At 40.5% G+C, this 18,199-nt stretch overlaps 1 protein-coding gene and 1 long non-coding RNA gene across 3 annotated transcripts in view; one reads left to right on the top strand and one right to left on the bottom strand.

Moving 5' to 3' along the window:
* Positions 1 to 18,199, top strand: part of TAFA1 (TAFA chemokine like family member 1) — a 699,324-nt gene that overhangs the window by 210,730 nt on the left and 470,395 nt on the right. Inside the window, exon 5 of the mRNA XM_060163960.1 lies at positions 16,525 to 16,645. Coding sequence (XP_060019943.1) covers positions 16,528 to 16,645 — 118 coding nt within the window. The 5' untranslated portion in view covers positions 16,525 to 16,527. The remainder of the gene's footprint in view (positions 1 to 16,524; positions 16,646 to 18,199) is intronic.
* LOC132527969 (uncharacterized) lies at positions 1,839 to 17,540 on the bottom strand. 2 transcript variants are annotated; one of them, XR_009543115.1, is made up of 4 exons: positions 17,161 to 17,540; positions 14,283 to 14,417; positions 5,359 to 5,455; positions 1,839 to 2,541 (listed from the first exon to the last, which is right to left on the bottom strand). It is a non-coding gene; the product is annotated as an uncharacterized LOC132527969 (long non-coding RNA). The 2 variants fall into 2 exon arrangements; XR_009543114.1 differs by lacking the exon at positions 1,839 to 2,541 and having other exon boundaries at positions 5,172 to 5,455.

The raw sequence follows: 18,199 nt of genomic DNA, 5'->3' as shown, positions 1-18,199 counted from the left end.
TTATCATCTTTGTTACCATTGTTTCTTTGTTAGATGCTGTGTGTTCTTTTTATTCCATATTTTGTTTTTTCCCATTATCTTATGTGCTATAAATATGTATTTACATTTCTGGCCCTTCAATAAATTACAAGATCTTTGAAAAGGGCAAGATACTTCATATGTCCTCATACAGACATTCTCAGTTAGGTTTGGTATTTATTCCAACTAAATGCTACCATGGTAGCATATAAGCATTTATAGACAGTACATTAACAAATGGGTGTATTTGTGTTCCAGTAAATTTAATTTACAAAAACAGGAGGCAGACCATAGTTTGCTGACCCTTGATTTACACTCTCGTATCCCCTCTTTTTCCTTTTCTGTCTTTCAGTTTTATTATTTGTCTCTGGGTGTGACTGTGCTTTCTGCTGCCACAGACAGAATTTTTCTAATGGCAGATAAAAACAGTCACCAGTAGCCCCAAGTCTATGTTATAAAGGGAGCAAATCCCTTTCTCCCAGTGTTCTTCTTGGATAATATACCACACTTGGACCAATTTCTGCTGGCAGGACATGGGAATTCCTGATTGGTCAGGCCTGAGTCATGTGACTACCTCTGTGATCACGGAATAGTTGAGGCACTGTGATTGATGTACCCTTTGGGACCACCTGGGTTAGGGATGGGAGAAAGAGGGATGTTTGGTAGGAATAATAGGATGCTCATTATAAGCCTCATTCCTCCTACCTGTGCAGAGAAGCAGGAAAGAACCTAGTTCAGAGGGCCGTCCCTAACAATTCTTCATTGTGTAGCGGACTTATTATTTTAAAGCCAATCTCACTGGTCATTCCTCAAAGACCTCCTGTGGGGTCTGGAAACAAGAGCATTGGCTGAGATTTTGGATAGATTGTATGTGAGAAGCAGGAAAGCGAGCAACAAAAGAAGACTCTTAAGCTTCTACCTTAAGCACTTGGGTGCGTAGAGGTGCCCTGTATTCAGATGATTAAAAATCATTTCCCAAACTGCGAAGGGGAAGCAGCAACATGCATAATCCCCAATTGGCTTCTAAGTATTTTTCTAATGATCTGAGAAAACTCGCAAATCTTTATGAAAGGTAATAAACAAAGCAATATGATGGTATATGACTCAGGACTCTCTGGACGCTATCCAAATCCCCCTCGGCAATATGGGGAACACCTGAAAACTCCTAATATGAAATGCCATAATAAGGGAAAAGACTTATTCTTTTTATTCCTGGGCACATGAGTTGTGCCTGAAGGGCATTAGTGGCTACCACGGGTATGTGTTGGACACTCAAAATCTGAGTCAGTTTGAGATACCAGTACTTCCTCTATTTTTCCTTGGCTCAGAAAATTTAATGAAATTATACAAATCCCTGAAATCTAATATTTTTATGTGATAAGATTGTGTAAGAGGAGGGGGTGGAAGAGAAGTTTGGAAAATGTGGTGACAGATGGTAAGTGGGCTCAGGCACATAGCGTTCCTATATATAGGGGAGGGGACAATCTGGTTAATCAAGGGGTGGGGGGAGCATTTTTAAATTTAGATTCAAGTATTTTATATATTCAGCAACATCATTTACTGAAGCAGCCTAGCTGGATAGAACTTAAAAATTTTTTTTTGGTTGGGGTGGCTTGTGTGATATATATTTTCAACAGTTTTGCATATTCTTTCATGACGTCTGCATTTGGAAAGCAAATGGTCTGTATAGGCTTTGAGTATGTCTTTTGAGAGAGGGCTGGGAATATGTATTTCTAGAGAGTTCCAAGGAGATTTAATGACATTTTAAAAATTAGGGTCATCATAGCTAATTTAGCAACATTTGAAAATTAAAGTGAATGTTTTCAATGAAGACTTTATTCTTCAGTAGAACGAACAATGGGCTGGAAATGAGGACACCTGAGATCCAGGTCCAACTCTATGTAACATTAAGGCCAGGTAGATTGTGCTACCTTGTGTGAGTCATTTCAGCTGTGTGGGTCTTAATCTTCCCTTTTTTTTTTTTTTTTTCCCGTGGTACGTGGGCCTCTCACTGTTGTGGCCTCTCCGGTTGCAGAGCACAGGCTCCGGATGCGCAGGCTCAGCGGCCACGGCTCACGGGCCCAGCCACTTCGTGGCATGTGGGATCTTCCCAGACTGGGGCACGAATCCATGTCCCCTGCATCGGCAGGCGGACTCTCAACCACTGCGCCACTAGGGAAGCCCCTCTTCTCATTTTTAAAATGAAAGTTTTTGTTAAATAATCTTTGGGATATTTTTAGTTTTATATTTCCATTGTTGTAGGCTGTCTCTTAATGATCCAATAATTCGGATGCTTTTGGTTGCAAGTAATGGAAAGCCGCACTCAAACTGCCTTAAAATATTACAGGGCAAGTCCAACACTGAGTGGACTTTAGAGCTTGTTTGATTCATCAAAGGACATTTTTCCACACTTGTTCACTCTACTTTTCATGGTATCAGTCTCGTGTTAGGGTCGGTGCCTCTTCAGAATCTCCAAATGCTTGTTAATGACTCTTAGTCAATGACCTGCTTCCTTGTTCAGGTCTGGAAGAAAAGAAAAGAAAAAAAAAATCACTTTCTAAAGCTGTTTTGGATGAATTAAAAAGTGTCTTTCCAAGAGATCTCTGGAAACCTGCCCTTGCATATTATTGGCACAAACTGAGTTTTGTGCTCATCCCTGATTATGGCCAGGGGATGGGGCTACCATGAGCCACAGGAGAGCCTCCTAGAACCAGCAGTTAGCTCAGTACGGGGGGTTGTGGCTAAATGATAGAAAATCAGGGAGAGGGGATGTATGTAAAGGGAGCAATCATGATGTTTACTAACCATTGCTTGGAACACCTAAGGTTCACATCATTTCTGCAGTTAAATATGAGGTAGGAAAAAAAACCCAAATTAATGAAATAGAGTTCTTATATGGTAAATATTATCATATCAAGCACATAGTAAGCTTTCAATAAAGATGCATACACTGGGCTAACCTTCAATCTGTTAAACACAGAGAACGTGCCTCTTAGTTGGCAACTAATTAACAAGAGATCGCAGTTATTTGTGGGGTTGCCACAGTGACTAGAGACTTACTGCAGTAAGTTTTTGTTTTAGTCAGTGGTTTTCAAACTTGGCTGCACATTGGAACCACGCAGGGAGCTTTGAGAAACACTGTTGCCTGAGTTCCACCTCCAGAGATCCTGTTTTGAGTCATCTGAGGTAGGGTCCGGGGCATTTAGAGTTTTAAAATCTCCCCAAGTTATTGTAACTCAGTCAAGACTGAGGACCTCTGGTTTAGGGAATCCAAGTATGGGTGTGCTCAAGTACTTTGTCCTACCTGCTTCAATCATGTCCAACGTTTACCCTTGAACTCCTTTTTATAATGGTTTTCCTCTGCTCTAAACTAGCAACTGCTGTATTCTCTCTAAGCTCAGAGATACCACATGCTCATCATTACACTATGAACGTGAGGGTGGAAACTAAGAGTGGGAAAAGCCTACTTTCAATATGGTATAATAGGAGAAAGGGACAAAAGGGTGGATGAGAAAAAACAAGAAGCAATGCAAAAAGCCTTTCTATCTGGCACTGGGCTGTGGTTGGAGATGCACATTTAGGCGTTCTCAGACTCAGATTCCCACACAAACACCCATACGTGTACAGACACATCATCTGAAATTCTTCCCAGCCTCCTCCCTGCTCAGCCCACTGCCAACCTCTTGCTTAGAATATTGTGCAAATTCATAAAACACCTAAAACATGAATAAATGAGAAATGGCTGTGTTTATTCATTACTGACACATTCATTTATTCATCTAGTCTATTAATACTGATTGAGCACCTACTATGTGCCAGGTACATTGTCAGATGGAGAGTGAACAGTGATGAATAAAACAGTTTAGAGCCTATACAGAGGTCCTGAATCTAGATAGTATTTGGAGTATGTGAGATGGGGCAATGATTATCTTGTGAACCAGTTCTTGAGTTGTGTTCTCTGTACTTGGTTTGTTGCATGAATGCTTGCTGAATGAATGAATACCTGAACGCATTACTGAGAAAAGATCAGAGTGACTGGAGCATGGTGAATGTGGGAGTAGGTAGGGAGGAATGGAATGATATTTAGATTGAAAATATGGGCAGACACTGGTTGTGTTGGGTCTTGTGGTCTGTGGTTTTTATTTACTTGAAATTTTTTTTATTAATTATTTAATTTTTAGCTGCATTGGATCTTCATTGCTGCACGCGGGCTTTCTCTAGTTGCGACAAGCAGGGGCTACTCTTCGTTGTGGTGCATGGGCTTCTCATTGCGGTGGCTTCTCTTGTTGAGGAGCACGGGCTCTAGGTGCGCAGGCTTCAATTGTTGTGGCTTGCAGGCTCTAGAGCGCAGGCTCTGTAGTTGTGGCACACAGGCTTAGTTGCTCCGTGGCACGTGGGATCTGCCCGGACCAGGACTTGAACCCGTGTCCCCTGCATTGGCAGGCGGATTCTTAACCACTGCTCCACCAGGGAAGCCCTGGTCAGTGGTTTTTAAACCACATTATATTCTGTGCATTGGAAAACCATTTCATGTTTTCAAAAAGGGAATGATAAGGTCAGGGAAAGTCCCTCTGAGGCCAGAGGGATATGAAGAGAAAAGAAAAGAAAACAGACAAATATGGTACCGAGCAGTAGGTGCTGTAGCAAATGTGGTTGGCACTGAATCTTATAGAGGTGGAGGGGAGGGGTGTCCATCCTAGACTTGGGAGGCCAAGAAAAACTCCATGGAGAACAGTGCACCAGAACCAAATCTAGAAAAGTAGGTCGATCTGGGAGAAGGAAGGGGAATAGGAAAGGTAAGTGGAGATGGAAGGGGAGCAAGAATGTTTCAAATTTAAAAAGTTGAGGTTGCAAAGGCATAAGAAAACATCTTAAAACTTAGAGCTAAATCTTAGTTACAGCCTAGATATCAAATTTAATTTTAAAAGTTTATAGAGATTTGTAATATGCCAGACATTCTGATATGCATCTTAATGATAATCCTTTGAATCAGTGAGGCAACTCACGGAAAATTACTTAAATAGGACTGGGCAGTTAGTAAGTGGTGTTGCTGAAAGAAGGACCCAAGCTGTCGGACTGCAGAGCCCATTCTCTTAGCCCTTCTATTATACTGCCTCACTGACCAAGTCAAAACATAAAGAAATCAAGGGAGGGAGGCCCAAGGAGATATGGATTAAAAGATACGTATTTCTATTTTTCAGTTTACTTTCTTTTTCTGGAAATTATCTCTTTCCCACAATTAAAATTCAAACCAGATAAACGAGAATAGATAATCAGCCACATTAATAATACGACAAAGACCAGAAGAGAAATTTACTTGAAGGCAGATCAGGTACAAACCTAGAGTGTCAAGGAAAGTTCATAGGATTTAAGCCCACAGCAGGCAAAGGGGATTTATGTTTTTCTGTTGTAGTTAACCATTGGCATCTATAGGATCCTATAGAGAAAAGAAAAATATTCTTGTTGTTAATTCTCTGTCTTGTGTAGAAGGAAGTTTCCTGCTGCAAAAGTAAGATTAACCACAATTTACAAGCAACAGAGGGATGAGGAATGTTTAGAAAAAGAAAAGTACTTTAGGTTGGTTATGTAGATTAAGGTCACCATTAGAGGAATAGTTATTGACATTGGAAAATGTGATATTTTCAGAGAAAAAAAAGCAGATTATAAAACATACGTGTGTGTGTGTGTATATGTGTGTATATATATATATATATATATATATATATATATATATAGAGAGAGAGAGAGAGAGAGAGAGAGAGAGAGAGAGAGAGAGAGAGAAGCACCCAAACCAACCAGGCATTTTTAGAAAGTGAAAGGAGAATGTGCACTTAAATACGAATACTGGTGACTTTCATGTGACAGATTCTAGATGAGTTTAATATTTTTCTATTTAGATCTTAAGTTTACTACCTTTCAAAAATACTAATATATTACTTTATAAGTAGAAAAAAGTTATAAAAATGGCAAAGTACTTTAGTGCTAAAAGGACATATGAAAACATTACTAACTTTTGTCCACACTGTGATGGTCTTTAATATTCATCCTTTCTTCCTCATTATTGTCTTAATTTTCATTTAAGTATCAAACCTCCCTCACTCCATTCATCTCTTTTGGAGGAAGCTGATTTCTCTCTTGATTTGGGTCTGGGGCTTATGGTGCAGCTCAAAGTCCAACAATGTGACCTTTTCCCCCTGGCCAAGGTAACTGGCTCAAGGAGGGGCAAGTGACCCAAGTCAAGCTAAGGAGCCGTGAGAAGTGGTTTGCTGGGGGAAGCTAAGAAAGACTCTTCCTTGTTCATCTGAGAGAGCTTCTCGAAACAATCCTTTCTGTTGCCATTATATGGATGAAGAAGCTCATAGCCCAGACAGCTGTTGGCAGCTGTGTTTCATCCATGGTGGGGAGCCTGCCTTAGGATGACACCTTGAAGGGCAGAGAGAGAGTTGAAAATGAGCTAGATCCTTGATAGTTTAGCGGAGTTACTGGGTCAAACCCACCTGGAGGTGAGCCCCACCTGTGAACTGTGCACCTGCAAGAAGCCATACATCCTCTTTATTATTTACTGCAGTTTGCATTGTTTTCGTTTGTTTATTTCTTTTCTATTACTTGTAACCAAGCCCATTCTACCTTCCTCTATGATATCCTAGTTTTGGAAAGTTACTGTCAGGTGATTCAAATTTTTCTTCTAGCTTACTGAAAATTATTTGATATCACAGGTTTTATTTTCCATAACCTAGCTGGTATATTTTAGAGCTGTGCTGTTCAGTAAAGTATCCACTAGCCATATGAGGCTATTTAAGTTTAAATTAGTTAAAATGAAATAAAATTAAAAAATTCATTTCCTTGGTTGCACTAGCCACATTTCAAGTGCTTGATAGCCACACGTGGATAGTGGCTACCGTCTTGGCCAGCACAGATACAGAACATTTCTAGTATTGCAGAAGGTCCCACTGGATAGTGCTGTGAGAGAGAGAGAAAGAGAGAGAACATCAGATGAGGAGACTTGTGTTCTAACATGACCCACACAAGTGAACTCAGTGTATTCCCTCAGGTAAGCTTCTTCCCGTTCTTAGGTCTTTTTATTTCCTCTAGAACAGAGAGGCTGGACTAGGAGGCTTTTGGGGGGATTTCTTCTAGGTTCAGTATAATGAAATTCTAAGTGCTTTCTTTTTATTAACATTTGGAGACTTTTCTTTATGCTTCAGGGATCAGCTGTGAGTTCTACCATCAGATCATATTTGGATATCAAATACTAAGAACCAGGGCTGAAAATTCAGGACAGTCTCATTTTTTTCTTCTAGCAAAAAAAAAAAAAAAAAAAAAAAAGGAATCCAACACAGATTTAGTGGCAGGTAGCTAAGGGTTTGAACAATATATGGGCCAACTTCCTTTACTTAGTGCCATAACAGTAGACTCACACAAGCAAGGGAGTCATCCTTAATGTGTATCGCCACTTCATACGTGTGTGCTACCAAAAAGAATGAATAAAGGCTATTGGAGAGCATACAAAATCTACTTATTTCTAGAAAAACAGTTCGCTGTGCATGCCATCTTGATAGTGGCCTTATATTTTACTTTTGATTCATTGATTATTATTTATTTATGATGCCAACGTTTGAGTGCCTACTATATGTCAGGTAGCATATCTCTGCTCGATTCTGAAGACATGGTACTGAGCGAGGTGCCAGTTTTCCTTCTGTCATGGTGATTCTGGTAAAGAGGTAAAAGATATCATAAATAATTCCAGAAATAGATGTTCACAATGGTAGTTAACCTATAGAGATGATACCCTGAGGGCTATGAGAGCATAACCACAATGAGTTGATCTGGTTTGGAGCATTCCAGAAGACAACTGGGGGAAAGTTTCCCTATCCTACTCAAGGACCCAAGAGAGGAGTATAGTAGGAGCCGAGAGTGAGTGTGTTTGTAAAAGATGAAGCTAGGGAAGTAGAGAGGGGCCAACTCATGCAGAGCCCTGTCAACCATGGTCATGAACTTGGGCTTTATTTTAAGCTCAATGAAAAACCATTGAAAGATTTTCAAATAACAAGAGTGGCATGATCAACATGCATCTCAAACACATTCCCTCCGGCTGCAGAGTGGGGAAGAGATGGGTGGGAGGTACGCATTTGAAGGCAAGCGGACTAGTTAGGAAAGTATTACCATAGTTCAGGTGAAAGATGGTGGTAACTTGGGTGAAGATGTTTGAATGGAGAGGGAGAGAATAGAGAGGTTTAAGACATAGACTGGAAGTCAAATTGATAGGAAGTGACGTTGAAAGAGGGAGTTTATGGAGAGGGAGATGGCCGTCTTCATTTCTGGCTGAACCATTGAGCGGGTGAAGGGCCATTTCTTAGATCAGAGTAGTTATGGGGGATAGCGATGATGAATCCGGCTATGAATCTGAGAGTTTTATGAACCATAGAAATCATGTTATTGTTTTTATTATTATCAAAGCAGTCATTTTCATGACCTTTATGTGCTTATAAAATATGTTCATATTCTCGTAATGAAGAGACCACTTGGTCTCTAAAAGGACAGTTCATTTATTACTTTGATTAGTGTAATGGAGGTGAAGCTGTTTGTGGTTTCAACTTTCTTTCTGTTCTAAAAGCAGAATAAGGAGATGAGATGTGAAAGAACAAAAGAAATGACCTTATTCTTTCTTTCTCTGCTGCCTGGAAGACAGACAAGATAAGCAATGAGGAATTATAATTGATAAAGTGATCGTAGAGATAGGCTGCTGGAGGTGGAAAATGAAACTCCAACACGAAGGTTATCTTTTCTTCCAGCCTAAGAGAAATCTTGCCTTCCATTTCCCTTTTCTTACAGTTACGGAAAATTCTGCATTATGTATCCAGGTCCAAGTTACAGAACTGAGAATCACCAGTTTTATAGAAAATGATTCAGCCTCTGCTCATTCTCTGTTACCATTAATTTTTATTCCTTCTGGAGCAGTTGTTTGGCTTTTTTTGGTTTGTGTGCTTTTGTTTGGTTTTTTACCTTATGGATGCTGTAAATTTTTAAGAAATAATTTTTCTCTTCTTCACTTCTACTGCTAGGAAGCTTAGAGTCAAAATAGTGCTTCTTTTGTATCACTGATGCTTTGCATTTCACGTTCAAACTTCACATCAGGCTCATCTTACTTTGCTTACTTGCTCTTTTATCTTTATCATATACATTTTTTAATTTCTTGCCAATATTGCTTGCCTAGAATTTGGTTGCTTAGAGCTTAGGCTCTGAAAATCAAATATGAGTTTGCATCAAAGTCTTTCAACCTTACTAGAGGTGTGGCATTAGTTCAATCCCTTGACTTCTCTGAAATTTGTATTTTCACCCATAAAATAAAGATCACTGTAATACAGACCTATTAGCATTTTGGTGAGAATTAAATGAGACACAGCATGTGAACGCTTAACCAGGGCTTGGCACATAGAAAGAGTCTCCCCTGCCAAAAAAAAAAGGGTCCTAATACAATAGTATCATCATCATCATCATTATTATAAGATCATCAATCACCATCAATATTATGTATTATTTAAACTCCCATTCTGTTGTTGTACTTCACCTGCTTTTCTCTTCATTATCCTTTTCCTCATCTTAGCTTGAATGCATATTGAAAAAATGCAAGGTACAGAATAGAGTAGTACATAAGAGAAGTATATAAACTTTATTTAGGCCCCAAAGTAAGACTGACAAGCTAGGGGTGTTGCTGTGTATCTGGTATGGGGCACATACTAGGACACCAGGGTAGACAGGAAAATTTTAAGTGAGTTCCAGGAAAAGAGTGATGTAACACAAATGATTTATGCAGTTGGGTTACGGGAGAAAGGTAGGGTAACATTATTACTTAGCCAAAAGAAAAGGTTTATTGTCTTCTCATGATCAGGGACTGAAAATAGACATTGTCAGCCAACTGATAGGTAGCCCCAGTGACTACAGAAAAGAGAAATTGGGCTTCAAAGTTACAGAAGACATCTAGATTCGAGATAATGGCAATGATCCTCTCATCCATGCCTTCATTTCCATTAGCCATTGAAATGGAACAAGAAAAAACATCAGCATTGTGAAATCACAGCCAAAATGCGTTATTTCAAGAAATACTTAGAACTGTTTTAAATGGCATACATCTAAACCACTTTCATTTGCATTGGACCAAAACTTGGCATCTTTCTCAGCCCAGATGTAATTTATTTAAATTCCTTTAGTTGTTTTTCAGTTTAGAAATATGCATAGACATAAAATCTTGCATGTCTCAAATTTGTTTTCCCTGCACATTTGTGAATTCAAATTAGCCAAATTATTAAGTGGATTGTTCTTAAACTAAAGTAAGGATGACTTTTATTTCTAATGCCGAGAAATGAAAAGTGTGGTCATCAGGGGAATGAGGGATTTTCTGGTGGTACTTTGGGCCTGGATCTAAGATTTTACCCCTTCAGTGGGTTCCCCAGTTAACTTAATAACATGTAGTATACATGAGTTTTTTGTATTTTGAAGCTTTTGTAATCATTTGAAGAGACTCAGGGTGGAGTCCTATTCCACAGGATATAGTTTTCCACCAGGAAATCCCCTTTGGACATTTCTGTTCTCAGTTCTCTTCTTCTGAGCCTCTAGAGAGCCTCTGCATATCTCTCTCTCTCTCTCTTTAGCTCTCTGTGTGCTTCTCTGCCCCTCACCATTTTCTCCTCCCTCCAGGTTTCTGCCCTATTGCATCCTCTATCTGCCATTCCTCCCTCCCCCTGCCTTTTATTATGTAGGGCAATATGCTGAACATTCTTGGCTATTTAAGCATTCTGAGTGTTTTATCTTTCACTCCCAATTATTTTCATTGGGCCTTTCTTCTGAGTAAATGTGGGTTTCTCCATGGGGAGAAGTTCTGGTAAATAGGATTTTCTCTCTTTTTTACATAAACAAATGTACATATACATAGATACTGTATTTGAAGTGTATATATTTAGGAGTTTGGCCCAACTGAGTAGGTATCTTGAATTCATGTAACTGGAAGGACTAAAACAATTGTGCTGTAGTCCATTGCCTTTTGCAGTATTGTGCTTGTATAACCAAATGATTGAGCAGGGCATGGCTGTGGGCATGTAAGTGATCAGTTTATAACTCCTGGCTTATAAGAACCTGAAGGGATTCTAGCTGCAATCATCAATGCTCTGGATTTATCACTGCTCTGATCAAAAATCTCCAATGGATTTCTATAGCAGGGGGCTCTGTGAAGGCAGGAACTGGGTCTGATGTGTATACTGCTGTGTCCTCAGAGCTTAGGGCAGTAAATGGAACATAAAAATTCAATTAATATATGATCAATATAGGTTAAAGTCTTCATCAGTCAGGATAGACTAGGTTATAGTGCAAATACAAATAGCCCCCAAATCTCAACTGCCTAAAGAACAGAATATTTCTTATTTACTATCTACATCTATTGTGGGTGGGTAGGGGAAGGGGATGCCTCTGCTCTTTGCAGTCTCTCAAGAATCCAGGCAGATAGTGTAACTAGTCCCTGTTCCAGAGGCAAAGAGAGATCTACAGGGTGTTGCTTCAACAATTAAATGCTGCAGCCTCAAAGAGATACCATCAGTTTTGTTGATACCTCATTGGCCAGAACATTATGGCCCACTAAACAGTAAAGTGATCAAGTGATGGAGTCCTACCATGGTCAAAGGTGCAAAGGCCAAACTTCTTTGGAAGGTGTGAGAGTAATTTTGCTTTGAGATGGAAGAATGGACTAAATTGCCTTAAATGTCAATATCTGTTGATGCTTATATTATTAGGGAAAATGATCATTGGCTGCAATACAATGGACAAGGTATTTGGAAGAGAAAATGGAACTAGGTTGATATTCTTGTTCCATCACATACATGTATAGAAGCCACTTAAAAATGTAAGGGAGGGGCTTCCCTGGTGGTGCAGTGGTTGAGAGTCCGCCTGCCGATGCAGGGGACACGGGTTCGAGCCCCGGTCCGGGAAGATCCCACATGCCGCGGAGCGGCTGGGCCCGTGAGCCATGGCCGCTGAGCCTGCGTGTCCAGAGCCTGTGCTCCGCAACGGGAGAGGCCACAGCAGTGAGAGGCCCGCGTACCGCAAAAAAAAAAAAAAAAGTAAGGGAAAGTCTTTATTCCAGTCGTTTAAAAAAAATCTAACAACGCCTGAGTGCCTTGAACATAATCCATGAGTATGTTTCAAGTTTATTAAATTGAATTGTAGATAAGAAACTATGTTGAGCCTTAGTTTAATCCCTAGAAATGAAAAATATAATGTACCATTTTCAAATGATAGCTTTTATTAGCAAATGTGAACTTCCTTTTATTTTTAATGCATTAGCATAACAGAAACAAACCAAAAAAAAAAACAAACAAAGAAAGACATGGGGTAAGTACTACCTTCCACATTTCTATATTTCAAATGCCTGGAATGTACTCAGTATATAAGTCTTGAATGAATGTATAATAATTTTTTGAGTCTGTCTTAATGGTAAAGAAATGAGAAAATATAGTGGTTAATTTTGGAGAGTTGTTTTTTCCATGAAGTGTTTAATCCTGGCGTTTAGGAGGTGGGCTCTTGACCCAGATCATTGGGGTTTGAAATCTGCTCTATCACTTAGTAGCTATAATACCTTGAGCAAGTTTCTTAATCTCCCTATTCACCCTCTGGTTCCCCATCCATGAAATGAAGACAATAATCATTTCACCTATCTTATGGGGTGGTAAGAAGGATTAAATTACACCTTATAAGCAACATACTATAGCGTAGTGCCAGCACATGGTGAAGGTTCGATAAACCTTACCTGCTGCTACTGTAGTTATTATCATTTTTGTCTTGATATTGAACAGTCGGTGTGAGCTTTCTATATACACTCACCAACTCAACAATAATGAATGACAGAAATGAAACACGCAACACCATCTAGAACTTTGGCACGACTTATTCTCACTCTAAGATTTGTGTTTACTGTTACCTTGAACTTTGTTTATTGATGAGCTTTAATAAATGGTTGTTAGGGTCCAAAGAGCTATTCTGTGTGTATTGTGCAACTGTGCAGGACCAGTGGGGAAGACTGATGCGTCTGAAGGGTCTCTCATTCTCTCACTCTGTGTAACAGGAGAGGAGAGAACGGCTTCTAAAGACGCACGGCAGCATCAAACCTTCCTTATAACGCCTGTGGAAGGCAAGAGAGTATTCTGAGGCACTTGGAGAGGTTTTTGAGGCTGGAATATTCTGAGAACTACCTTGATTTAAAAAAAAAAAAAATTAAAGACTAAACAGTATGATCTATGACAGTGGCAATCACATCAATCTTGTTTTCTGCCTTGTCCCCCAGCATCTAACACATAGTAGGTACTTTATAAGTGATTCATGAAATAACTGATTGAGTTATTGGAATGAATCATTGCTTGTGCAATCTGTAAGTGAAAACTAGGTCACCTTATATGCATCGATAATGTGTAGGTACAGTGACATTATATTTCCAAAGAAGAAAGTGTCTAAACCATAATACTAGAAACAAAATGTTGAACTTCTGAGTGTCTCCTCTCCCCACCCCAGCATGTTATTTGAGGGAAATTTTTAAAAAATGTCTTGAGCATATTTCTTTATTTAAATCCAGTCTTCGATGCTGAAAATGACATATTTCTATTTATTAAACATGTTAAAAAACTCAGAAGGTTTGCTCTGCGCTTATGCCTATAAACATCTATATTGTAGTCTAGATAGACCATATTCCCAGGTTTAGCTGCCAAAAACAATCGACAGACTTAAATTTGTGTAAACTCAACAATATTTTGGGTTAACTTACTGGTTAAAAGAACATTAAGAGGTAAGAAATGGCTTACATTTCACTTTCCCATTTGCTGTTAGGAGTCTAACACCCATTAACACTATCAGTATTTTGCAGAATGCTTTTTTCTTTTGTTTCTCCTTCCCTCTTTACTCTTTCGGCAAATGAATAGTATCCGTAAAATCTCTAAGAGAACGACGTACCTGGCAATACAGTGTTAAAGTGCTGCTTGAGTTGTTCAGGAGTTAGTGGGCAGGTATTACAATTCAATGTAGCTATAATAAAGGGTAATGTCACTTTAAGACATGTGATACTTTACAGAGGAGGGATGTATTGAAAGAGACTATTGCTACTTACAGCGCCATATAGCAGCCCTGCTCCTACATTTTGCTGCCTTACTCTGCCCTGAATGCACTGGAGTGGGGATGGTCCCTCATTAACTATAAACTGATTCTCATCAGGAAACTGCACAATATCTCACCATCACTTCAAAGGTCTCGTCAGGCAGAGGTGACGCCAGGAGATGATTTAAAGGTGAAAATGACAAGGTTTCCAGTCCTCAAACCTTGGTTCCTTTTCTGACAATACAGTCTGAATGAACCCAATGTCTTCTTTACTGTGGGAGTAGCATCGGAAGAGAAAAACATATTTTTTAAATCCTGATAAAGAAGATTATTGGGAAGCTCTTTTTTAAAAAATCTCCAATTGTGGCACAGATGGATTTTAGAAAGTGTTAGAGCTTTCCAATGAACACTAATAGAGTACTCTGCTCTTGGCTGGATTTTTCAGGTAAGAAGCCTCTTTAAGGATTTAAGATTCAGAAAGCAGATTTCAAACCTATTCAGTCAGGTCTAGAGAACTATGTAGGGCTGAATGCATTATTTTGCGGGGCGGGGGGTGGGGAACACCTATTACCATAGAGACAACCTCTTGGTAAGAGAGTGAGCAAAGAGAGCTATATGCAGGAACCTTGGAAGTAATGCTGAGAATTAAAGAAAGTTAAATGAAAAAAAGAAAAAGAAGGAAAATACTGCAAACGTCAAGTCACAGCAATCTTTTTGAGTGCTAAGATCTGTGTGGAAAGCCGTCAATGAAAAACTGTTGTTTTGATTGTGGTAGGCTTTCTTCAAGTTTAGATGAATTCCTAGTGCATTTTAACTGAAATTCACAAGCAATCATTGCATGCCACAGTCACCTCTATTTTGTCTTTCTATAATTTGCAGGGTATTTTGAAAAGGCACCCAAATGCATTCATTTCAGAATTCATAGGAGGGGTGTTGCTCTTTATCTTTACTGAAGAGAATGCATCTGTGGCACACCGATAGTTCTGAAGACAATGAGGTTAAATCCGTTGTACACAAAAGTAAACAGTGGGCTGTGAAACTAATTATAAAGTGAATCGTCTATGTGAATCACAGACTGGGGCATGAAAGGCACCATGCTGTTGAAAATAATGTTTTCCTACTTTGCACTTAATTATGGTTGTCACCATTTGTCTATTATAGTTCTAAAACCCTTCTTAAAGACTACATCTCTCTCTCTCCTAAAACACATAAATTATCTTGTATTATGTCGATACACACACACACATATAATGTATACGTTTTGCTTGCCGAACATCACAGCTTTGGAAAGAGTACCGATTTCCACGAATAAAGAAGCCACACTGGGAGGTCACTAGGAGGTTTTAAATGTAGCGTTGAAATACTTGAAGTGTATGATTTGACAGTGGAAAGATGAAAAAAAAGAAAGAAACAATCTAGGTTCCAAAGATCTATCTAGGAGAAAGGCATATACTTAACTGGCTTCCTGTATAGAAAATGCTTCCATGTCACTGGCTAAGGATGATGCTTCAAGTTTGATTAATTTGACAAATATGAAATGCAGCATAAGGTGTTGTTTGAGAAACTGGACAATATGCAGCGCAGTTGAGCCTTTGTAGCTCCTGAGATTCTCATAGGTGCCGAGAAGACTGTCAAAGTTTCAGCGCTTAAGAAAAGGTGGATGTTCAGCCATAAATACGTATACCACCTGTATATGCATATTCATCAACACTACAACAAATGCCACGATAGGCTCTTAGGAGGCAAAGCAATATTGTAAATTATGCTTTGCTCTAGGGGAGATGCTTAGATCTTGTATCCGAAACTCATTCTGGCTGAAGATAATTCCTTCTGGTTTTAAGTCCAGCCAAAAAGACCATCTCTTTTAGGAGATTACAACATGCCTCTGAGAAATGATTACTTAGTTTAGGCGACAGCATTGGAATTAAAAATTCATGACTGTAGAATTAAAAAAAAAAAAAGAATCCACTATTTCCTTCCAGGCTTATGTCAGACTTGCAATGAAGTTAGAATGAACAGGAGCGTGCAGCCTTTCAATGCCTGGAATAACTATAGCTTAAAGATCATTGTGTAAAACTGCATGTTTAGTCAGGATACAGTGTTTCACACTGCCTAACAGATAGTCAAAAACTTTATTTCTGTATTTTGGCCATCCTAAGAGTTTGGTTTTGAATAATTTCAAAAATGGATTCATGATCTCATGGAGAGTGACCTCCCTCAGTCCCACCTTGTGGCATGACCTCTTCTGGATCATTAATTCTAACCAGCAAAGTAGCAAAGGCACATGACGTCTGAGACCCCCCTTCTCTCACCACTGGGACTGACGGAGCGGGGGGCTCAAACCCGGGGGTAATCCTTCCTGTCTAATGTTCTCTTTAGAGAATGGCAATGGTCTCTGCGATGCCCTGGGTCCTGTATTTGTGGATAAGTGCTTGTGCGATGCTGCTCTGCCATGGATCCCTTCAGCACACTTTCCAGCACCATCACCTGCGCAGACCAGGTAAGTTGGAAGCTGGCTCCACGGCAGCCTCCCGTTTCACCGCTGTCTTTTAACAGATGGTTGAAGGCAAGTGACAGAAAGTGCTACAGGGTGGGCAGCTTGCCTCGGAATTTCAAGACTTGTTGCCTGGATGCTTTGGGGAAAGAGGGGGATACTAAAATGTCTTGGAGGTATTTCTAATAACTTCTCAGAAAAGGTGGTTTTCTCTAAGAGTCCCGCCACCCCTTGGCACACACCTTAAAAAGGAGAAGTCGTTTGTTTTGGAATACCTTTGGTCAAGAGTGAAATATCCTGCAAAAGGTGGGATAACTTTCAAGACTTGAGGAATTTTTGAGGCAAAATATGATCTTTGCAACCAAGAAAATAATGTGTCCATGTTCCTGGGATTCATTTTTATCTAGCATGGATACCATAATCTTGGTGTGTATGTGGCTAGAGATTTTATGTGGATGTCAGTGCCAAAATTAACTTTGTAAGTAGTTTGTGAGTGAAAAAGAAATTAAAAAGTAACTTACTATTTCTTGTCTGGTTTGTCTCCTCTCCTTTCTCCCTTCTTTCACTTTCTGTTCTTGCGGTATGCTCGATGCCTTTTTTTTTTTTTTTCCCCTATCTCTCGGCATTTTCCGGGACAAGTTCTCTTTAGCGTGATTTTTTTTTTTCCTATATCGAATTTTGAGTTCCAGACGCATTTTGCTTTCTTCGTTTTTCTGTTCAAAGTATATTTCTTACCCTTCCATGGCCTCACTCTTCAATCAGGATTTCTCTCTCCTTCTGTGCCTCTCCAGCTCTCTCATTACTGTTCCCCCAGCTCGATTGTCCTCACCCGCCCTGGTTCTCGGAAAGGTTGCCTTCCATTTTCTGCTTAGCTTCAGCCTTTGCATCCATTTACTCCACCCGTCACCTGCACCGCACCCCTTCCCCTCCCCCTCCCACCCGATCGCCAAGACCGGGCTCTGGGGACCAGTTGCGCGCCCAAGCTCCGGATCCTTAGTTCTCTAGAGCTCCCAGCTCTCCGTCCCCACCCCTCCTTACTTCCAAATCCCTTCCTGGCCTCCTCCCATCCGCCAGGCTTCCGCTAGCTGCGTTGTCTAGCCTTTGCTTTTTTCTGGCTCTGCAGCCAGCCTGGGCACCGATCCTGCGCTCTTCGGCATTCTCCTCCAGCAACACCTCCCAGGGCGCTCGCTGCTTGCGGCTTTCCCGGGTTCTGCTTCCCGGCTGGGGGCAGGATCTAAAGAGTACGTGTACAGCCCGGGTCCTCCCACGCGGGCTGCAGGGGAGCGCGCCAGCTTGCTGGATGCTAGACCTTGGGTCGCTCCGGGAGGAGGGGTTTGGCGGGGGCTGAGCTTGGGGCACAGGCCCAGGGCTGCCTCTGGGCCTCAGCCGCCCTCTTTCTCAAAGCCCTGGATCCGGGAGGGAAGGCGAGGGGAGGGCCTGCCCCTGCGGGAGGGCCTGGAAACGGCCCTGCCCATGCTGCGCGCTGGTATTTCTGCCTCTCGTGTCCTGAGCCTGGATCAGCCACTGCCAGAGTCCGAGGCTCCAGTGCCGAGTTGGAGG

Source organism: Lagenorhynchus albirostris, chromosome 10 (assembly GCF_949774975.1).
Source record: "Lagenorhynchus albirostris chromosome 10, mLagAlb1.1, whole genome shotgun sequence".
Taxonomy (NCBI): Eukaryota; Metazoa; Chordata; class Mammalia; order Artiodactyla; family Delphinidae; genus Lagenorhynchus; species Lagenorhynchus albirostris.
This window is presented reverse-complemented; position numbering and strand designations above follow the sequence as displayed.